Below are 24,430 nucleotides of genomic sequence, written 5' to 3'. Positions count from 1 at the left end.
TAATGCAAGCAAGACAGTTCATTAAATATGTATGCTGTTTAATTATTGAAGACTGCTTCTTTGTTCATTCTGCATCATGTTAACTTAATGTTTTACATTAGAATAAATTCTTTAAGAGACAGCATTTGGGGGGCATAGAAAGAATGAAATCAAAAGTAGAGCTGGAAATCAAGGAAGAGTCAATGCCATTTTAAGCACTAAGTCTGCAAAGAAAATCAGTAATTTTCATGTTCGCACATAACATTAATGTTTAGTAACTCAGAACAACCTAGTCATCTTAATTGATATCAACATTGCTTTTATCTTCATTAGTGACACCTTGTGACAAAGCTGTCAATACCTTATATGCACAATTTCCCAATTACTATGACAAAAGTGAATTTAGATCATTTCTTTCTCAGTTAATTAAAACTAGTTTGTTTTTGTTTGTTTGTTTGTTTGTTTATTGCATTTTTTTACCCTGCAAGAGTTTCAACAAGCAAATTGCACATCTTATTTGGCAGTCTCAACGTTAAGGAGTGTGTGTTTTGCCATGCTGTAATATAAATGCTTCTAAATAGTGGTTAATTTAGCTTTAAATCGAAACTTAAGATCCCCCAGAATAGCACACATGGGGAGCAGAGGGGAGATCATTCCATCTGGCAGAAATGCTTCAGCTGATGGAAGAATCCTAATGCACAGGACTGAATTCCTCTTGTTGTTTTCAAGTTAGAGCTGAGCAACAAAATGGAATTTTCTCCCAGTCACAAACAACTATTAAAGCACAATTCTGGACACTGTAGTTTACTCCTCATAGAGTTCAATTCGCAGCAACCCTTAACAAACTACAGTGCCCATAATTCTTTGAGGAGGTGGGAATGTGCTTTAAAGGTATAGATGTCTAAAGATGGAAAAGATTTAACATTAACTTTATTAATATTGATAAGAAGTTTCTACTGTTAACAGCTTGGTATGCAGTTTTGCCTGTAATGTTGCTCTTTTGGATTCATTTTTAAGTACACCAGAACTGCAAATCCTATTAGTTTCAGTGGCAATTGTACATAAATTTTGTGCTTCAAAGACACTGATGGCATTAAGGAGCAGTTAGGCCAGTGGTCTGACTTGATAAAAAGCAGCTGCCTATGTTCCTACTTTAAGGAATGGCCAATCGTTTAGAGCTTAGGCCTAATTCTTGCAGTACCCAGGCCCAGCAATAGCCACAGAAAAAGTTCCATAGTTCTTTGTGGTTCCGTAGTAATAACCAGATGAGAAGCACTGATTTCAACATTATTTCTCCCTTTACTGCTGCTCAGTTAGCAGAACTGGGTTGGCAAGTAACCATCTGATGATTGGACGTGCCAAACAGTATCTGGGTGATGTAGAATCAGATTACAGGAAAGCAGTTTTTCAGTGGATAATATGCTGCCCTGATAACTTAAACATTTGACCTTAGCTGCTGTGCCTTACAATGCTGCAGGAATTTTGAGAAGTGAAAGGGTTTTAAACAAATGCTGCTGCTACCTGCAGGTGTCACCAGGTTAGACCATTTCCTTGGAAAAGAACAGGATCCTCTAGAATACAGCAGCTGTAACTCCTTAGCTAATCACACACAGCTTTAAAAGCCTCCTGTCAGCTAGAGCTGCTACACCTGTCAGCTTTTCTCATATTCATAAGGTGAAACCTTTGCCCTTAGTAGGTTTCTTTGTGCGTATTTATGTTTATATTTTTTGCCTTGTTCCTGTGACAGATTGTGCAAGATTTACACAAAACGCATTTTAAAAATTTATTTCAGGGTTATCACAGGCCAAACCACTATATTGCTACGCAAGGTAAGTTGATCTCACATTTATAAGTTTCTTGTATACATGTGTATTGCTCTTTTATGTGGGAAATGCACTTGTGAAGGTTTTCACTTTCGCTTATGTTGTAATAAACAACTAATACTATGGTCAGTGCACCTGATTTCTTCAGATTAGCTTTCTGATCCCACAGCACCCCCCAATTTATGACAGAAGTGAAGAATCTTGAAAGAATCTGTGATGAACAGTACTGTATATATTTAATTAGGCTTTTAGGCTCATTAAAAATGGCTGTACAACTTCCTAGTTCTAATACTCCTGTACCCAAATCTGGCACAGTATAAAGAGCAGCTTCACTCGGATTCGTATGCTAAGACAACAGATGTTTTAAGTTTTATTCTTCAAAGAGAAGAACTTTTATCCTTGTATCTATGATTGGGAATTAGCCTTTTTTTTCCGTTGTGTACTCTGATGAGCATATACAATATATTATTTGTGGCTACTGTTATACTACACTAAACAAAATGATAATTCTACTCTGAACATGAACTAGATGTGCTGGTGCCCTAGGACTATTGTTGAATTTTCAGGATCTAAACACTCAAATGAACTAACTAATTAAAGTAACCTAGAAAACATCATTTGCATGTTTCCCCCCTCATAGAAGTAATCTTTGGTGTAGATTGGGGGACTTCAGGTGTGGGGCATGAATGAAGTCCTGCAGGCCTCTCTTATCAACCACTGGGGTTCTCCCTAGACCATATCCCTCACCATCCCTGCTGTGCACTCTCCTCGAGTGATTTTGCTTGGCTGGAATATCTCCTTGATTTGTGGTAATGGCTCTTTCTTGCCTGAATTGAGGATAACGAGATGCGAGGACTATAGGAAATTCTGGCTGGCTGGCCACTGTCAGAGGCATGAGACGGGGAAGGGAGGTGTTCCAGTGTGCAGCGTTGGCGCTCATCTTCTCCACCCCCCGACAGAGAACCTGAGTGAGCATCAATGCTATGAGGAGTGCCTCAACTCCCGCTGAGTTTGATGGCAGCTGGGGTGTGCCAGCTTCGGAAGTGGGGCACAGCAGGAGGCAGCAATTCCTGTTCCACCTCAGGTGGCGAAATGGGATGGGCTGGCCCTGCCCAATGTACAAAAGTAGGAGTTGCATCTATTACTCCACCAACTTTTGCTTCTGTTCTCACCCACTTTTGCCCCATCCCAGCACCAGCTTGCGCATCTATCTCTTTCGCCATGAATAAATATAGCTCTTAGACTCGGGGTGTGTGTGGGGGGGGACCCTTGGTGTAATATTTTCCTCTACCTTGAGAAAACTGATTCCTAACATGTTGGGAAATTCTCACCTTTTTTTACTGATATTTTTGATATGGTTGCTATTTTAATGTTTCCTTATACTTCATTCAATGTGCAAAACCAACAGCTTGGCTCCATAGAACTGGAGAACTTTTTTCTACCTACCACAGAAAAATGAAGGAAGGACTATGGCTTTGTTTTGGTTTCTAAAATTTACTGTAGATGCTTATGTTGCCCCTTACAAAACAGCTCTGTTCTGCCACCTAGTGACAATTTATTTTCATTGCAAGTATTCCACTACAGGGGATTTAAAGTGATAGCCAACTGTGTGTGTGTGTGTGTGTGTGTGTGTGTGTGTGTGTGTGTGATAGAGAGAGAGATGGTTCATGTTTAAACAAGGTTCTGCACTTTAATGCAGAGAACTGGTAACAGATGAATGAATTGTAGTCTCCCGTTTTGAGCCATATTTGCAAAGCATTATGCACTCCACCTGTGTGGCTTAGGGATGAGGTATAACTGGCCTGATAGAGGCCCGATAGTCATGCCTGAACTGGAGAAAGATAAGAACATGAATGCCACCATCTTGCCTTTTCCTCCATTATCTCCAGACATAAACTGGTGACTGAGGAAATTAGTTGACTCCTACTCACTCATTTTGGGAGGAAACCAAAGGGTTGCATCCAACTAAATTAATTTCAGTAGACCCACTGAAATTAATGCACCCCAGTTAGTCATGCCCATCAATTTCAAGGAGTCTACTTTGAGTAGGACTAGCAATGGCTGCAACCCATACCTTTATTGAAAGTGAGAACATTTGACTAAAACATCTGAACAGAACATTTGGGATATGTCCATTAAAATATTTCACAATGATTCTTTCAGTAACCTTTCTGATCCAACCCATTCCCATTTTCATGCATGTATTCCTTTGTACTATGCTCTTCAGGAAAAGGAAATCATTTGAGAAATTAGTTCAAATCCCTACAGAGTTGAGATTGCTATTTAATTGTCCTAGTGCTCTTCTTAAGCTCCATTCAACATATCAAGTGTTAATGAGCAAATATAATTGGATGCCACTAAATAGTGGCAAACATAATCGGTTTGCAATCGGCTACCAATCTGGCTTTTCAACAAAGCTGGAGGGTTGCCTAATCACTTGTGTTTTAGGTTTTTTTTACTGTTTTGGAATCTTCCAAATGAACAAGATTTAGCTTTACAGGGTTTTGCTTAGCAATGAGCTTACTTTTTGTGCCTTTCAAATCAGGTTGATTAGGAAACTGGTGTAAGGAGGACAAAAACTGTTTTACCTATTGTTGTATCAAGGGACCATTAAGGTATGTTTTAAATGCAGTATATTCTAAACCTGCAATTTGGGTTAGAAAATGAGCATCTACTTTTCTTCTTTACAGTAGCTATAATAGGCTGAAATTGCCACTAATGAAGACTTCAGGTGATCTACAGTAATTGACAGAGACAGTCACAATAAGCACCTGGGTCATACTTGTAATAAGAAAACTATTGTCTTGATGTAATGGATCATGCATAAAGAACAGGCAGGTACAATTTGAAAATGACTATTTGACATTTTCAAATTGAGAATATTTATTTAAAATCCCCTTTCAGCTAAAAGGTGGGCTGTTTGATTCCACAGTGCAGGTCATCTTCCCTAAACTGATTCCCCCCCACCCAATATTTAGGTCTACACTGCCATCAGCCCCCGCCAGTATGGCCATGCTGAATGGACCTGAAGGAGAGTTACAGTCCAAAAGATTGGTAGAGCAGCAGGCTGGGGGGAATTGATGTAGACAGCGGAAGTAGACAGCTCAGTTGGTAAAGCATGAGACTCTTAATCTCAAGGTTGTGGGTTCAAGCCCCACACTGGGTGAAATATTCCTGCATAGATGATCCTCATGGTCTCTTCCAACTCTACAATTCTATGATTCTATGAATGTTTCCATGCTTTTATCAGATAATTGTTGAAAAATTAAACAGCATGCATAAATGAATGTTCTCTGAACTGGTCACTTGCTTACTACTAAGAAAAACTAAAACCTTTAAAGTGGCTTCATTTTTTAAACAAAAATTAAAAATGCAAGTGCTAATTGGATAGAAAATATCTGCAGAGTAAAAAGTAACTGGAGAACAAAGCGCCATATGGCAAACCCCAGTATGTTCACAGAAAATTGAAATTATTGAAATGTCCAGCAGAAATGTGTACATTCCACAGAAAAACTCAATTTGTATGTATGCAATGTTTGTGCATACTCATAAGTTGATTCCTGCGGTGCTTATCATATACCAAATTTGCCTGCATATCATACTTACCTGACATAAACAGTGTAACCAGTAAAAGTAATATTACAATTAGACATACAATTAGACACAGGAGCAGTAATTATATTTGATGTGCTTAAGGCTCAAGTTATTAAGGTATGGTTTAAATATATTAGGCCTAATAAAATATTTTAATTACTAATTCTAAATCAGCAAACAGGCATTCTTATTCCTTCAGTTTGCCTCTAGCTGTAAAACAAACCATTTACTTTCTCACTTATATTGTGAATATAATTTTCTTCCTCAATGCAACAAACTTATCATGCTTCAACCATGGGAAAATCCTTTTGTGTCAGCCTTATAAGCCCCTAAAGATAAGCATTTATAACACAAGTGTTTACACAGTTTTGACTGTGGTAGCATAAATAGCAAAATCGCAAAATACCAAGAAATCAGAATAGAAATGGCACCTAGTGCATTTCCTGGCCCAGTTCAGATTGCCAACTCTAACATTTACAACCTTATACAGAATACATTCACTATTTCCAAACAAGCTTATCCTGGCCTCAGTATCATCTCCAAATGTCCTCCTTAGAGTGCCCTTTCCATAGGAAGTGTGGATAGTGGAAGCAGTAGAAGGGGCCTTTTGGTGGTGGCACCTGTCGGTGGAATACATTCCCCAGGGAAGCTTGCCTGGCACCTTCTGCATTAAGTGAAGACATTCATTCATTTCACCTCCAGTTTTTTAGTAAATGTTCTCCTTATTCTCCCGGAACAGAATATCTATGGGAAAGAAAATCCTGTTTTCTGTACATTCCTTTCTTCCTTGTTAATTAGATTCTACTTATGCTATGAAAATCACTGCTGTACCTAGTGTTGTAAGTGGTGCCCAGATCTTGCCTTCATCACAGTGGTAGAAGCTTATTGACTCTTTTTAAAAAAAGGTATCTGCCTTTCCTTCCATGTTCATTTTTTTTTTATAAATGTTTATTAAGATTTTTTAAATACAAATGCAAAAATAATCAACAATATAGCATATATCATAACATATTTTCAAAACCTCTTTGGACTCCCTCACATCTCCCGCTCCCACTTACATCGTCTTAAATTTTAACCAGCAAATTGTCATCTTGTTTATATTCTTAGGTCCCATTCTTTTAAATATAGTCTAATAGTTCTCCAAATGGTTTATATTTTCCTCAATCTACTTATCGTCCTAATTCCATCTAGTTTAGTGGTGGTCAATTATTTATGATCTAGCATCCTTCTTAACATTCAACCAAATTACAATATTTTTGTAAATAAGTCCTAAATTTCTTCCAGTCTTCTTCAACCCTCTCCTCTCCCAGGTCTCGGATTCTGCCAGTCATCTCAGCCAGTTCCATATAGTCTATCAGTTGCATCTGCCATTCTTCCAGTGTGGGTAAATCTTGAGTTTTCCAATGCTTGGCGATGAGTATCCTTGCTGCTGTTGTTGCATACAGGAAAAAAGTTCTATCCTTTTTTGTCACCATCTGGCCGACCATACCCAAGAGAAAGGCTTCCGGTTTCTTGGGAAAAGTATACTTAAATACCTTTTTCAACTCATTATATATCATTTCTCAGAAGGCTTTCACTCTAGGGCATGTCCACCAGAGGTGAAAAAATGTTCCTTCATTTCCTTTACATTTCCAGCATTTGTTATCAGACAAATGGTATATTTTGGCAAGTTTAACTGGGGTCATGTACCATCTATATATCATTTTCATTATATTTTCCTTCAAAGCATTACATGCAGTGAAGTTCAGCCCAGTGGTCCACAACCTTACCCAGTCCTCAAACATAATATTGTGCCCAATGTCCTGTGACCACTTTATCATAGCCGATTTAACCATTTCATCTTGTGTGTTCCATTTTAACAGCAAGTTATACATTCTTGAAAGTACCTTAGTCTTAGGTTCTAACAATTCTGTTTCCAATTTTGATTTCTCCACCTGGAACCCTAACTTTTTATCATTTTTAAAAACTTCCTTAATCTGAGCGTAGTGTAACCAGTCTCGCACTTTATCCTTCATTTTCTCCAAACTCTGCAATTTAACAATTGTCTCCGTCTTTTTCTAGAATTTCCCAATATTTCGGCCATTTGGCCTCCATATTGAGTCTTTTTCGGGCCTTAGCTTCCAGAGGCGATAGCCACCTCGGAGTTTTATTTTCCAATAAGTCTTTATATTTTGTCCAGACATTAAACACTGCTTTCCTGACAATATGGTTTTTGAAGGCCTTATTGATTTTAACCTTATCATACCATAAGTATGCATGCCAACCAAAAGCATTATTAAAACCTTCCAGATCCAATACGTCAGTGTCCTCGAGAAGTAGCCAATCTTTTAGCCAGCAGAAAGCTGCGGCCTCATAGTACAACTTTAAGTCCGGCAGGGCAAAGACCCCTCTCTCTTTCGCATTGGTTAATATCTTAAACTTAATTCTGGGCTTTTTTCCCTGCCAGACAAACTTAGAGATATCTCTCTGCCACTTCCGGAAGCACTCCGTCTTGTCTACAATCTGTAGTGTTTGGAACAAAAACAACATTTTTGGCAATACATTCATCTTAATGGCAGCAATTCGGCCTAACAAAGAAAGTTTCAATTTTGTCCAACTATCTAAGTCTCTCTTAATTTCTGACCAACATTTTTCATAATTATCCTTGAATAGACTCAGATTTTTTGCTGTTATGTTTACCCCTAGGTACTTTACTTTTTTAACCACATTTAATTCTGTCTCTCTCTGAAACCGTTCCGACTCTGCATCCGTCAAGTTTTTTCCCAATACCTTAGTTTTCTGTTTGTTTAATTTAAATCCCGCCACCCGACCAAAGTCATGAATCAATTGTAATACTCTTTTCGTACTAGATTCTGGCTCCTGCAGAGTCAGAACTAGGTCATCTGCAAAAGCTTTGAGTTTATATTGTTTGGCTCCGACCTGAATTCCTTCCACCCACCGGTCCCCTCGAGAGCCAGTGTGGTGTAGTGTGGTGTAGTGGTTAAGAGCGGTAGTCTCGTAATCTGGGGAACCGGGTTCGTGTCTCCGCTCCTCCACATGCAGCTGCTGGGTGACCTTGGGCCAGTCACACTTCTTTGAAGTCTCTCAGCTCCACTCACCTCACAGAGTGTTTGTTGTGGGGGAGGAAGGGAAAGGAGAATGTTAGCCGCTTTGAGACTCCTGAAGGGGAGTGAAAGGCGGGATATCAAATCCAAACTCTTCTTCTTCTCTTCTTCTGATCATATTCAGCAACACCTCCAGAACCGAAATAAATAACAATGGGGAAATAGGGCAGCCTTGTCGTGTTCCTTTTTCGATTTTAAACTCTTCTGTAACCACATTGTTAACTATCAGTTTAGCCTTTTGTTCTGAATATATTGCATCAATCCCATTCTCAAACCCCCGTCCCACTCCCATTTCTTTTAGATTTCTTTTAGATTTCCCTTCATAAATTTCCAGGAGATGTTGTCAAAGGCCTTCTCCGCATCAATAAAAATTAACACTGCTTTTGTGTTTATGTCTGTTTGCAAAAGTTCTAGAATGTCAATAATGTTCCTTGTATTGGCAAACAAATGTCTACCTGGGAGAAAGCCCGCCTGGTCCTTGTGAATTACTTCATTTAGAACTTTTTTAAATCTAGTTGCCAAAATGTCTGCAAATATTTTGTAATCCACATTTAAAAGAGAGATGGGACGATAGTTCTTAAGTTGTGTCTTTTCAGCTTCCGTTTTTGGTATCAATGTGATGAAGGCTTCCTTCCACGATTCTGGCGCCCTCTTCCCCTCCATAATTTCATTGCTGACCTCCATCAGTGGTTGTATCAAATAGTCTTTTAATGTCTTATAGTACTTGGAGGTCAGCCCATCTGGCCCTGGAGATTTGCCCAATTTCAAGTTCTGAATGGCTTGTTCAATCTCTTGTCGTGTTATTTTTCAGTTCAGGATTGATCTATTTCCATGTTCAATTGCTATTTAGATCAAGGCTTTGTAGAGATTACCACTGCAGTTCCTAAATCTCATTTGAGCCCAAGTGTTTTCATTTAGTGCTTTTGGTGCAGATACATTTATCTAAGCAACACAATTAAAATGGTTCACTTCATTTACTTGGCACTGCAGCTGTATAGTAAAGCACAATTGATTTAAAAAAATTATAGAAGTGTACAGTTCTTTTTGTGACTTGATTTCTGCTTGGATGAGGTAAAGACTGGAATCAGAGCACCTTGCTATACGAGAAGAATGCAGTGTCATTTATATATTGTCTTGCTAAGCCAATAAGGATGTGTGATTTTATTGTGCACTACCTAGTTTATACCCTTAAATATGACAGAATATTTGCCATTCCATGACTTTGGGACGTCACCAGTAAACAGTAGAAGTCAGGCTGATGTTAAGTATCAAGTGGATCAAAGCCCTTAAGAATTAAATGAAAAGTTGTTGTTCATGTACAATTTCATTTTTCTTTTATGATATATGGCACATCTCAAACCTGAAGAATTATTGTTATTATTTTGGTTAACTTAATAGTCAGTATGTTTTTCTTTCATTTATTAATGCTCTAGTGTGCACAAAATTATATTATAGGTTATCTTTTTTGGCAGCTGAAACTCATTCAAGATTAGTACAAGGCAAAGCTGTAATACAGGTCAAGCAATAGGAGCACTTAGACACCTCTTTACACCAACCATTCCAGTCACTTCATTTTGCAGGACAGAATATGTAAAAATACGTAAAAAAAGTACAAAGTGACCAGTTCTGATGTGGATGGAACATGACAAGAGGAGGTGGAACTAAGAGTTAGGAACTGTTGTTACAAACTCAAACGGTTCCAGAGATTTGGTGGATGTTATTCAACAGAATATATGGGCTTTTTTGTAAAATATTTTTTTGCCATTTAGTTTCATGAAGAAATCACTTTAGAACTTTATTCTACGAAGCAGCTATTTTTTATTTTATGTATCTCAGTTACTATATTGAGAATTTAAAATCCCAAATACTCTGAAAGAAAAATAATGTATACACAGTTCTTATGGGTAATTAGCCAATCAGATCACTGGGCTGGCAGAAAATTAGTAATCCTGTAATTTTGCATTTAAATTGAGCCACATGCTGTGGGAACTCTCCTTAGAGATTAGTCTATTAACAGTTGTGGTGCTCCATAAGGTTACATTAAGGAGAACAGCATTCCTAAACTTTTAATTAAATTACTCAGATTCTGTTATTTTGGTTACTGTCTCAACTATGTTTGTGTTCTAACAAAGTCAAATGACATTTGAAATTTGGCTGCTCCTTTGTTTTATTTGCATTGGATTGATGCAAAGCTTTATATTGGTATTATAAGTTTTCCTAACTTTTGACAGTGCTGTTATCATCTCAGAACCAAGTATTGTACCAATGATTATTATTCCCTACCAAAGTCAGTGGTCACATTAAAATCATATTAGGTGGTTTTCAACTAAGTTTTTCTCAAGAGTGGATCCTTTAAATTATTAGACCTAATTTAGAAACGGCATGGTGCAACTGCAGCAGTACAACCGGGTGCCTTTATCTGCCCCATCAGCAATACAACTTGTCTCTCCCACTTTGGTCTCTACAGCCGCAGCAGGTTCTGCAAGCATCTAACAGCTTGACTTCACTCCCAAAGGCACACTCCTCCATTGTCTCCCAGAAAAGATGGGTGCCAACAATTTAGTAATGTTCATTAATTTCAGTGCCTGGAAACTATAGTTTACCCCTCCCAGGGAGCTAAAGTTCCAAGCACCCTTAACAAACTACAGTTTCCATGATTCTTTGAGGGAAGCTATGTGCTTTGAATGGATGGTGTGGATGTGACTTGTTTCAGTTTCCGCTTGTAGGGGCCATCTACATATCTGTTTGTCCCGTGATCTCAAGTCATGAAGAAGAAGAAGAGGAGTTTGGATTTGATATCCCGCCTTTCACTCCCTTTAAGGAGTCTCAAAGCGGCTAACATTCTCCTTTCCCTTCCTCCCCCACAACAAACACTCTGTGAGGTGAGTGGGGCTGAGAGACTTCAAAGAAGTGTGACTAGCCCAAGGTCACCCAGCAGCTGCATGTGGAGGAGCGGAGATGCAAACCTGGTTCCCCAGATTACAAGACTACCGCTCTTAACCACTACACCACACTGGCTCTCTGAATGAATCTGAGAGGGGTTTTGTTTGTTTTTTGTCCTGCCACTTCCCTGAAAAACCCAGTCTACTGCTTAATCAGAACAAATGTCAATTCGCAGAAACCTCACAAGGACTTCCTGCCATCTAACTCAGAATTGTTCTTCCGTATCTCAAGCTCTTTAAAATCACTCTTTTCCTTCAGATTTTTCAGTTCTTTCTCATACCTACAGGACACATTTTTCTCCTGGTCCATTTCTCCAATATATTTCTATCTCCCATCTCTTATGTATGGACAGAAAGATTGAGAGCTACAAACAAAAGAGTGTGAGTGTGTGTGTGTGTGTGTGTGAGAGAGAGAGAGAGAGAGAGAGAGTTAGTTTATTTCCCCAAGATGTTGCCAGTGTTCTCCTTGAGCATTCCAGAGACCAACTGGAAACATGTAAAGATGCTTATCTAGATGAACTTTAGAAGAGAAAAGTCACAGGAAATCTTTTCTCCAGAAAAATTACCTCTTGAATTGCAACTAACAAGGGTTACATTATGGGGGAATTTATGCCAAAGCCCAACTCCGCATACTCTTAACCAAAATAACAGAATCTGAGTAGAAAAATAACGACTATTTGCAAGGGAAAATAACAGAATCTGGTAGAAAAATAACGACTATTTGCAAGGGAAATCAATATTAGGGAGGTAATTGTGCTGATTGGTTTAGGGAAATTATTATCTTTGTAAAATACTAAAGCTTGACTTCTTTTGAGATATTGTAATGTTTATTTTAATCAGCTACTACAGCAATTAATCAGTTAAATGTAACAAGGTAAATTTCCTGAAAATGTATTAAGTCGACAGCTCTAACTATTACAAAGTATGGCATATGTGGGGCATTAAATTCACTTAATAATTACTGGGGATTGTGCAGTTTGAATAAATACTTACCCATTTCTTACTAGCTTCTCCTTGTTTTTAGTAGTGTCACAGTAGCAAAAGACTATTTTATATCATTTCCTCATGGTAGAGAGTATTTATAGCAGCCATTATATTATATTGCTAGTAGATTATGTCATTGGATTCATAGCAAGAAAATACTGAACTTTCCCGTAAGGGGAATGAGAATAAGCTGAACCACACAAAGTCCTTCTGCAAAGCAGGTTCTGTTTATTTTTGAGGTGGTTACTTGCACAGACTCTTGGTACATGCGCCTTGAAATTAATCAGGGCTGCACAGCAGCAGTTCTTAGTGGACTGTGCTCTGTGTCAACCTCTGTAAACTTGGCTCCTGTAGTGATTACAGTGGCGCTTCCTACCCCAAATCTCTGAAATCGAATTGTTCAGCTCCTGATGACAATAAATCCTGTGCCCCTACCTGCCCTTTAATGCTTTTCAATTCTGTGTGGAGACATGACAGAGTAATAATTTATTCAGATGTCAGAAAATAATTTGAAAAGTGTCAAGTAGAAAAGAAAAATAGGATAGAAGAGAATTACTTTCAAAGACATGCAGCTAGCCTCTTTCCCTCCCATGAATGTCCTGAGTCCAGAATAATTTTGGTGGCTCTCTGGCATATAAGAAAGCAGGTAAAATGGATAGATAACAAATTCTCTATTAAATTCTCACTCCCTGGGGTTATTTTAATTACCATTGTCTTGCTATAGCAGGTAGAATGGAAGCAGGGACACAGCTGACATTCCAGAGGAGAGTATTTCTCTCATCAGTCATTCCTAGAGGATTGTGGTACAAACCTAACATCTGCAAGGCTAAAAAAGTGATTTTGGGGGTGTGGGGAAGATGATGGATTATCTTGGAGGAAAGGTTTGATCCAGTTCCTTCCAAAACAATTGGGATTCCTAGTCTTATAAAATTATTTTTCATCTGTTACATTCTTCTACCACCATGCTAATGGTGGGATCTATTTCCTGGCATGATCTATGATTTGCATACCCCAAACAAATACATCTACACAGAAAGTACTATTCACTAAAGATTAATACTACTATCCAGCACCCAGTCATGCAGGTTTAGTTCCTACTGATTTTAAAAGGGACATAGCATGCATAACTTATATATAACAACCCAAGATTACAGAATACTATAAAATGCACAGGAAACAACAAACGTCATTTTGCCATTGTCTACATCACTACAGAATTATTTTACCCCATTTCTACTACACTAGTGCAGGCATCCTCAACCTTCGGCTCTCCAGATGTTTTGGACTACAATTCCAATCATCCCTGACCACTGGTCCTGTTAGCTAGGGATCATGGAAGTTGTAGGCCAAAACATCTGGAGGGCCACAGGTTGGGGATGTCTGCTCTAGTGTTTATTACTTCATTAGATATACAGTGGTACCTCGCAAGACGAATGCCTCGTAAGACGAAAAACTCACAAGACGAAAGAGTTTTTCGTTTTTTGAGTTGCTTCGCAAGACGGATTTCCCTATGGCCTTGCTTCGCAAGATGAAAATGTCTTGCAAGTTTGTTTCCTTTGTCCTGCAAGTTTGTTTCCTTTTTCTTAAAACCGTGCATTCAGGGGGTGCAGTTGCGATTTGACTTCGAGGAGCAACTCATAGCACGCGGTGTGGTAGCCTTTTTTGAGGTTTTTGAAGACTTTGGTGATTTTTGAAGCTTTTCCAAAATCCGTGCTTCGCAAGACGAAAAAAATCGCAAGACGAAAAAACTCGCAGAACGAATTAATTTCGTCTTGCGAGGTACCACTGTAATGTGGTAATATGGATTCAACTTTTTGGGATGGGGAAGTTGCATTGGGTTCCATGAAGGCCCTCTCTGGATAACCCTCAGCCATGCAGACATTGCCCATTATGCAGGATTGGAGATTCATAAAGACCTGCCATCCCCCTTAACCTTCCCTGAGTCCCTTCCTGCTCTTTGGGCTTAGAGCCCCTGACTGCATCCACATGAAGTCATGCTCACACACTGCAGGACAAATTCTCCTGTTTTTAAGAAGATCCCTCTTCTCCCAGTTCTCCTTGGGGTGGCTCAGAATGTGTCAAAGAACTCCCCCACCCCAGTAATCAGATATTCAAAGTGGTTTCAAGTCGTTCTGGACCCTTTCCAAGCCTCTTGTGAGTCTCCCCCATAACCCACAATTCCTCAAGCCTCCAGGCCACAATCATACCTGGAATATACATCTGATTGGCCACTGTGAGAACAGGATGCTGGACTAGATGAGCCATTGGCCTCATTCAGTATGTGGTTCTTATGTTCTAAAGAAGCTGTCGGGAGCTGTTTTCAGGATCTGAGGTGTCATAAATATGTGAAAGACGCCCAGCTCTACCTCTCTGTTCCATCTGAATCAGGACAATTGGTTAAGGTAGAGGTTTTCAAGCTTTTTGAGTCCACGGCTCCCTTGACTAATTACATTCTTTCTGCGGCACCCCGTGTGGCTCAGGAGCCCGGTTATGCCACCCCTTGCCTGCAGAGCTGGCAGCCTCTCACCCTTTTTTGAACACATTCCCTTGTGTAGTGTTCCCTCAGCCTCCACTCCTCTCCCCTCTCCTTGTGAGTCCTTTGGGCAGCTGCTGCTGCTGCAATAAACAACTGTGCAAGTCTTTGGAAGGCAGAGATGTGAGAGGGAGGGAAGGAAAGAGAGACAGAGGCCAGTGTTGCCCACGCTACCCTTGACTATCATTCAAGGCACCCCAGGGTGCCATGGAACATTGGTTGAAAACCACTGGGTTAAGGTGTTAGACCAGTACCTAGAGGTGATGATGGACTGAAATGGACCAATAAATTGAAGCTGAATCCTAAAAAGACAGGAATGTTTGGTGTCCCAAGTTCTTGAGTCAGGGAGGTGGGGAGACAGCTTGTCATAGTTGGTGTTGCATTCCTCTGGAAGAAGCAGGTCCACAGCCTGGGAGTTCTCCTGAGTTCAGCCTTATCACTGGAGGCTAGTAGTGCCTTTTTCCAGCTCTGGCTGGTTCACCAGTTACAGCCTCTTTTGACTAGAAACAACTTGGCCACAGTACTCAATGCTCCAGGTTGGATTATTGCAATGTGCTCTACATGGGGCTGCCCTTGAATATGATTTGGAAACATCAGCTGGTCCAAAATGCAACAGCCAGATTACTGGCTGGAGTTCACTTCAGAACTCTTATAACCCCTGTTTCAAAACAGTTGGTCCGCTTGCAACATCATGTCTAGACCCAGTTCAAGCTGCTTATACTAGTGTTAAAAATCCTAAGCAACTTGGGCCCCAAATATCTGAAAGACCACTTCTTTCCCTGCAGATCCTCTTGGGTGTTACAATCAGTGGAGAGGGCTCTCTTGGTAGTTCCACATTCCTCATAGGTTCAGGGGTTGGTGAGCTGGGAAAGGATATTCCCTGTGCCAGCCCAAAAGTTGAGGAATTTCCTCCCCACATTTGGCAGCTTCATGGTACAGCTTTCATTGTATGCTGAACCTACACCTCTTTACCCTGACAATTGAGATGCATGTTTAGGCCCAATCTAGTTGTGATTGTAATTTCTTTTAAATTTATAGTGCTGTATTTATATTTCTGTAACATAACCTGGGCCCTTCTGGTGAGGGACTGGTGGTGGTAGTAGTAGTAGTAGTAGTAGTAGTAGTAGTAAATACAGATAGATGGTTCTGCTCAAGTGCCAAACATAAGATTCTGTTTTGACTGCAGAGGGCTGTAAGCAACTACTTTTGCAGCCACAGTTAAAGCAGATATTTGAGATTGGACAGCTTCCCCTTATAAATAATAACTCCATACAATGCACCTGCTCTGAGCCCTGCAGGCCAATGATATTGATCTTGCAAGAATGATTGCCTAATTTTAATTGCCTTTGTCATTTTTGCGTAGGACACTCACACAGAACAAGGCTGGAGATGCAAGATGAAAACATTAAAGCTAAATGTTTTCAAATGTCAATGAAAAATACATTTTAACAGATTACTGTTGGATATGTGGGTGTGGGTTTCTTCAGTTTAATAGTATCCTTTAATGTGTTTCTCCAGAGATAAGTGGGCACGAGCTTTCAGGTGCAATTAGTGATGTGGTATGTCGTTTGCAGCTATTGTTTTAGAAAAAACATTCTTATTTCAAGGGTGATTACTGTTGCCCTTTTTTTATCAGCTGTCGGCAACTCTGATGTTAAAAATTTAAAGGTATTGCAATGTTTCAAGCAAATCCTCAAATGAATAGACTAGTAAAATTCTGAATAAGTACTGGTAACTAAAAAGTGTTGTGAAGAGGATCAGTAATTGGTTGTTTGTAGATGCAAGATTTTAGTAATTGATGGTGTTTTATATCTGCTTATTATCTCTGTCTCCAATAGACTCTCAGACAAAGTGACATAGCAGGGTAAAAAATAAAATAAAATTGCAGGAGCAAAAGTGTTAGAAGAAGGAATACCTGGGTAGGACCACACCCTCACCAAAGGCCCAGTCAATGCTTGGGATTCATTGTGGATCCAGCTTTTATCCTAGATTCCCATTGAGCACTCCAGAAACAACAGACAATAGGCTATTCTAGAGCCTAGGCAGATACTTTAGGGGTGGGGGTGGTCCCGGTCTTCCCCCTCCCCCAGGCTCATTTCTTTCGTTATGTTCTAAAATTAAGATAGTTGTCAGGCCTGGCATTTAAACCATGTTCTCTCCTGCTGTCAAAGGGGAAAAAACTGTCTCAAAAACCTGCTTCATTTCAGAAGGAGCGATTTGAGAATTAGACTAATTAGAGCAATAGTGCAAACTAAGAGAAATGTTTAAACTGAGAAAGGCCAATATCGTCCACTGAAACATTACTCATGTCAAAAGCATAAAATGCAGCAGCAGAGCTCTCCTGGTGGTGCGCTACTATTTATTTATTTCAACAATTTATATATACTGTACTTCCTGACACAGTAGTCTCTAAGCAGTGCTCACCAGGACAGGGGTGGGGTGGGGTGGGGCAGGCCTGGGTTGGCCGCAGCCCCTCCTGGCAAGCAGCAGAAGCGCCCCACTGCTGCTGATGCTGCTCTGCCTGCTCTATTTTTTTCAGACTCGCAGCCCTAGTAGTTAGTTAACAGTGCATTCTTAAACATTCCTATTAGAAATAAACATATTGATTACAGTGACACTTTCCCTCAGGTATGTTTGTGTATAGGATTGCAACCTCCTGTTAAAAAACAGCAACACCAACTTTCTTTCAAGAGGGGGAGGAAACACTTAATTGAAAATTAGTTTGAAAGAAACTGAAACCTCCATTGAGCCTTTAACAAGCTAAATTAATGAGCCTACAGAAGATCTCTGCCTCACCTCTTAACGCCTCTTAATGTCAAGTTTTTAATATTGCCTATAACATTATCAGTGTGTATTCCTCCAATCCTGTTATGTGCTGAGAATAACCTGTGGATTGATTTGTCCTTTCAGGACCAATGCAAGAGACAATATATGACTTCTGGAGAATGGTCTGGCATGAAAATACAGCAAGCATAGTCATGGTGACAAATCTCGTGGAAGTGGGAAGGGTAAGAAAGTTTGGGAAATTGTCTATATTTATGCATGGCATGGGGATTTCTCTGTTTTGAATTTAACAACTTTGCTGCTAACTTTTCTACTTAAGTTGTGAGTTGGCCACTCCAGTCTCAAAAACAATGGACTTTTGTATTTTAGAGCAGGGGTTGGCAACGTGTGGCCCATGGGCCAAATGCGGCCCACAAAGACCGTTTTACCGGCCCACAAGCCACCCCTGAACCAAGCCACCTGCTCGGCGAGTCCCCCATGCGATGTGCTAAACCGGTGCAGCGCGGGGATTCGCCGAGCAATGCCAGAAATTGTTTCTGTGCATGCGCATGTCTAGATGCCAAAAATCGCTTCTGCGCATGCACAATTTCCGGCATCTGCGCATGCGCAGAAGCAATTTCCGGTGACGTGGACAGGCGCAGATGCAATTTCTGGCGTTGCGCTGTGCCAGTCCAGCCCACGGACAATCTCTGTGGGAGTGATCCAGCCCATGGCCGGTAAACCTTGCCAACCCGTTTTAGAGCAAACACGGTGAAGTGGCTCAGGTTGCTAGGTTCAGATTCCTCACCCAGGGCCAAACTACATGTGATGGGAGATCTGTGGCTGGATCTCTAGATACCTCCCCCCCCCCCATAAAAAGAGCCGGAGCAGGTTTTGAATCGGGGGATAATTCACTCCTGTCCCCCTGCTTCTGACACTTTCCATCACATGCTGAAGATGCACCTCTTTACCCATGGTCTTTGACACCTGAGAGAGAGAGATTTAGAAAAATTATACTTTCAAAAATTATATACTGTACTGTCTTTTAGGACAAAATAGTAGCCATTTGGCGAACTTCGTGTATTTGTCATAAAAATAGAAGTGTGTGCATGCGCGTGCGTGCACAAAAACACACACACACAGCTCCTCGGGAAGGATGGGATAGAAACATAATAAACAAAACAAAACCTCAACAATCTATTTCTCCAGAAAATTTTCTTACTTATATTAGTCAACCACAGATTTGGATGGCTGCAGAAAATTGCACCCAGGTTTCCTTCAACTTCTAAAACACACAGACATTATACAAGGGAAACCTCCCTAATACACTTCAGATATGAAAGAATTTATTTCTTCTCCTATGATTCCAAAAGTACTACAGTGTATTTCACTGAATGAGGATAGGCCATTTTGGGGCTTTCTGCCTAGTAATTAATTTTTGCAGGGTATAACTACTTTCTGCAGTGACCAGATTGCCTGGCCTTTCCTCGGTGAAGCTGTGCTTTTCGTTTCCATGGAAATAATAAGGAGAAGCAATCCAAATTTCTAAGTTCCCAAGGAATAAGTATCTTAGGTCATGTACACTTTTATTTTCAAAAGATAGTAACAGAAGTTAGCTTTTCATTTTAAATGGTCAACAAGAGTTGTTGGGTTTCTTATTTATTTCACTGTATCATTAGCATTGATGCAGGTCAGGCTGTTTAAAACAGCCTAGGGAGTACACTGTTCAATTTCCTAGTGAAAATATAAAACTTCATCAACTATGTTGTCAACACCTCCAGGAACAGTGCATTTATTAGCTGCTGAAAAAAATGGGAAATTGTAGATATACTTCGGTGTAGCTAAAGCAGTTATGATGCATGTTTTTAATTTCCTGCCAAAACAGTAGTTTATAATTTCCCCCCTGAAAAATAGACATGTGGACTATAAATGATCAATTAATTTTTCAGTAATATGAGTAAATGTGTCATTTCCAGCTTCCTTTATTGTAAATTCAATTTTCATTCTGTGTTTAGAAAGGGGATTTTTGTTCATGGTTTATTGTGAGTTTAAATCCTAGTGCCTAGACATCTAAAGTGCCTGAGCCTGATCACAAATCAGGGAACAGGACCACTTTTGGATGAGAAAGCAGCACGATTTGTGAGTATAATTAGGTGCTGTTATGAGAGCACAAAGATGCAACCAGTTGGACTGGCTTAAAAGGTCAGATTGAGGCCATTTAGGACCCAAAGGAGTTTGAGACTTGGTGGATCAATAAATCAGCTCTGCCACTTGCATTCAAGCTGAAGCAAAAAGTTACAACTTATTTATTGATATGAAACTTTCCAGTAAATTGTTGTGAGCAGAGAGTTTGACTTGATGGCCTGCAATATTCCTTCTAAGTTCATGATTCTCTGACTGTAAAACTGGAATCTGGACAAGAGGATGGCAAGCTTCATGGTGGTGGTATACAGTTCCATGGGGCTGGGTTATATTTTCTAATGTTCTTTGTGTATCATTGCTGCAGCGTCTGAATTTTTAAAAAGTATTATTAAAATTTAAGTTGGCCTACGAAGACATAGGGTGATGGGTGAAAGTTATCCTATTTCCACCACACCACCTCTCTAGAGAGAGGACACCTACTGCAAAGTAGTTTTCTGGTTTCTTCTCTAGGTACCTAATTCATGGTTCACCATATCACTGCAGAACTCATTTTATTATTTATATATCCTCATTACTCCCTACCATTCAAGTTAACCACATGACATCAGTCTATTTTTTTAAATGAGGACTACTGTATTTTTCCTAGTCCTGAACAAAATGGATTTATCAATAGCCTGACAGCTTAAATACTTAACTCTTCCTTCCCTGTATCTCATGAAATAAATTAGCATTAGCCCTGGTCTACATTTAATTTCCAGAGGGTTCCAGTTTTTCCTATCTTTGACCAAGGAATGTTCTTGCAAGAAGCATAAGTTGAAAAATCATCTTAACCACAACTTTCCCAAATCTCTTAATATCACTGACTCATGGGGTATCTGTATTCCCTTGCAATCTCCAGAATCATTGCAGAGCTTCTAAGAGAGATCTGTGCTTGCCAGATGGTTTGCCATAGGATCTGCTCAACCCAGGCCCATCATCGGCAGGGCCTACCAGAGCCGACACTTGGGCTGCACATCAGTAGCTCTGCTGCAGCCACCAGCACCCCACTCCACCTTGCACTGAAGGGCTCACTCGGGCTCACTCACCTGGGAGCTTATACAGCAGCAGCCACTCAGCAACTAGACCATTACAGCACTGCCAATGGGTAAGCCTGTAATGAGGAGGCTGGTAGCTGCAGGAACATTGCCATCAGGGCGCAGCAGATGCTGGGGGCGCCCACGGAGGGCAGCTTGCTCAGGGTCCTTCACAATCTAGAGCTGCACCAGAGTACTCCTTAATAACTGCAAAACATTCACATTTTCTGACTCGGTCTAAACTTTCCAATGCAGTGAACAAAAGAAACTTGTAGATAGATCCTGCAACCAGGATAAACTGTCCTGTTTGTAGATCCAATGCCATATATCGTAAACCAATGCAATCTCTCATATTTTGCATTAAACATAACCATCTTGCTTAGTGAGTGTGAATAATGGCCAGCCTCTTCCCAAACATATAGACCTTACTCACCCATAGCTCTTAGAAGAGGCATCCATCATGTGGGCAGGGATAGCCTGAACCCTCCTTCTTCCCTAGATAACATTCCCAATTCCCAGGGAACACACAATGCCAGTGGCACCTCAGTTCACACATGTGCCTTTTATGTAAGCTTCCAGTAAGATCCAGCTTAGGATAGCAGTATCTTTCAGCAAATGTGAGGGAATAATGTGTTTCCCAGTGCATTGTATGCAAATATCCTTGAAACTGCTGTATAAACTGTTGTGTTTATACAACAGTAAGTTTCACTGTACAGAGTGGATCTTAACACCAAGTATGGGCTCATCCAGAAAACCTGATTGCCATTTGCCTTGATTCAGTGGCAAAATGTGTGTTTTCCTGGGGGGAACGCCAGGACAAACAACAACAACAACACTCAGACATGGAGCTTTAAAACCTGAACCTAGAAAAGCAGCACAAAAGGAAGCCTCCTTTAAAGAGCGTCCTTCAAAAATACTCATTTTATTAATAGTTAGAACACAGAAGTCTGGCAATTAATCTTCCCTAGGACCATGGCCTCCAAGGGGGTACAAACTCTGTTTCCTGTCCATCACCGCTGAGTCACTTAGGGCTGTGTTATGCTTCCATTAGTAATAACTTTAGCTGGTTCACTGTCCTTGAGGGTTTTTCTGGCAGTGGCGAGGGGGCGGCGGCGTTGTTTTCACTCCACTATCATGTTTTGACAATAGGTTAGATTCCTGTAGAGCCAGCATTGTGACTTTTTGTGGCTTTCAAGTTTTTTATTTATTTACCCGTGCTGTTGTAACTGCTCACCGCTGCTTTTGTTACTTGACTTACAGATTTCTTGGGAGACCACCTGCCCGTTTTTTACATCCAAAAGCAAGGGGGGTGGGGTGAGGGGAAATAGCTCAACTTTTTTCTTTCTTTCCAGGAGAGAAGAATACCTATTTAACATGTTTGCCACATAACTTGTGTTTGTCCTTCATGAATTAATCATGGAGGGGGCGTATGTGTGTTTGTTTACCCGGACTGGATAGTCATTAAATTTGTGCTCAGATATAGCTTTTGCCCTGGAGCTCTATGCATCAGGATGGTTTTAATTGCAGGCAGAGGAGCCACTGGGAGGCTTTCTCTCACACAGGCACCTGCTGCAGATGATTCAGCCCTTCCATTCGCCTCTAGCAGGGCCTGCATACATCTGCCAGTACCTGTCATTATCTGAGGCAGGCTTGTCAAAACCCTGCATCCTTTAAGCTCTCCTGAATTCCAGCAAGGGACCCTCGTCGGTTTTCCTGGCACTTGTAGACCGCAGTGCACCTGGTATTTAAATGGCAGCAAAATGTGTTTTGATTGTTTTCCTCCTTTAATGAATCTACCTGAGGGACATTTAGCTCTTTATCTGGTAGCATGTAACTGAGTAGCTCACATTTACACTGTTTCTGTGGAGAGACCAAAAACAAGCAAACAAACAAACAATGCCCTCCTCTCCCCCCCCCCCCAACCCTTGCATTCTTGTGCTATTATACTGATCCATCTGCCATAGGTTCTGTAACAAAATCTGCAGAGGTCCCCCAGGAGTGTTTTGCTCTGGTAATCTACACTAATGATTTCTGAACATATTTAGCCAGCTTTATGAAGACCTCATTAGAATGTGACTGAATTCCCCCCAAAAATGAAAATAATGCCTCATTAGAATTTAGAGCAAGCCATTATAGAGTTGCCATAAAAAAATATTCTTTGAAAAATGATGTGATGTGATGCAAGGGCTGGTTTCCACAGACTTTCCACACCAGCAGTGCACCACCCCCCATATACAGAAAAACGTTATGGAACCTCTCCCGTGATTAGAGAATCATGTTGGATCAGAAGTGGCTTTATCTAAGTCTTTCAGAAAAGACCTATCAGCATGCATCAAAAGGTCTGGCAAGCTGAGGGACGTAAGGCAAAGATTCAGTGCCAAGTCAGTGGAGGGAACTGGTGCCAGATCAGCCCCACATCGTGGAAACTCCATTGCACCAGTAGACCATCACCCCCTTTTTCATAACCATGGCTTCTGGATCAGGCTTGATCATTACTCATGCTGCCCCACTGTCTTTGGCTTGCCTCATTGCACCCTAAACTAAACAGATGCCAGTTTGACAATGGCTTTAAAAATATTTCCACTGACATCTATGTGGATGCCCGTAGGTGCAGTCCATACTGTTTCCACATGCTTGTGTAGGAATGATGCCAGAGATATTATTTAACTGCCCTGGAGCGTGATGGTCATGCATTTATTGATTTGTACTATCTTGGCCCACCGGACATAGTTATTAGCTGCACATTATCAGTCGAGTTCAATAATTATTGAGCACCACTATCTCTGGATCACGGTCAGTGCATTTAATGATAAAAGCTAGCAATTTTATCCTTGTCCTGGGTTGCAGCAACATACACAGTGAATATAAATTGCCAAGAGTCCAAAGAAATAAGATGAATGTGCATGTTGTGGATCAAGTGCACAGCGAGGGATTTTTGCATCTCTGGGTTGTTGTGCTTGCTGCAGCAGTCCCACTGCCAAAGTGGCAAGCCACTTTTAAGCGGCAGTCCTGTGCACACTTACCTGGATGTGAGCTCCATTAACTATAATGAGACTTAGGTCTAAGTAAACATGCATGAGAATGTGCTGTTTAAGGTGAGTGATGGCTTTGCTTCTCAGCAGCTAGAACTGCTGTTGTAATAAACAAAGTTTAGGCTGTGTTCACAGTTTTCCCCCATGCATACATCACTTCTTTATATGCTAACTGAAGCCACTGCCATTGTTGAACAATAAAACACTTAAGCAGTCATTTATTTCTGCACAAAAAACAGGGAGAAATAACCATCCATCTTATAGTTAAATTTGTTTATCTTACTTTAACACAAATGTAAACAATTGTAGTTTTCCAGTAAAGATGAAGGCAGATCTGATAGATAACTTAAAAATAAATAAATAGATGCTTCATAAAATTCAGCAGCTTAAAATCTTTAATCTGACATCAGTAAATAAGATAATGTGTCTTACCAATCAAACCAGATTTCCGCTTTCTAAAT

The 24,430-nt window shown here is 40.3% G+C and overlaps 1 protein-coding gene across 4 annotated transcripts in view; it reads left to right on the top strand.

Annotated features, from left to right (window-relative positions):
- Window positions 1-24,430, top strand: part of PTPRM (protein tyrosine phosphatase receptor type M) — a 428,935-nt gene that overhangs the window by 376,692 nt on the left and 27,813 nt on the right. For all 4 annotated transcript variants that reach the window (XM_079982864.1, XM_079982863.1, XM_079982862.1 and 1 more), the window contains 2 exons: window positions 1,772-1,808; window positions 17,870-17,967. In XM_079982864.1, the coding sequence (XP_079838990.1) occupies window positions 1,772-1,808; window positions 17,870-17,967 (135 nt within the window). The remainder of the gene's footprint in view (window positions 1-1,771; window positions 1,809-17,869; window positions 17,968-24,430) is intronic.

Source organism: Podarcis cretensis (genome assembly GCF_951804945.1).
Source record: "Podarcis cretensis genome assembly, chromosome: 7".
In the NCBI taxonomy this organism is placed as follows: Eukaryota; Metazoa; Chordata; class Lepidosauria; order Squamata; family Lacertidae; genus Podarcis; species Podarcis cretensis.
Note: the sequence above shows the minus strand (reverse complement) of the source record. Positions and strands in the feature narration are given on the sequence as shown.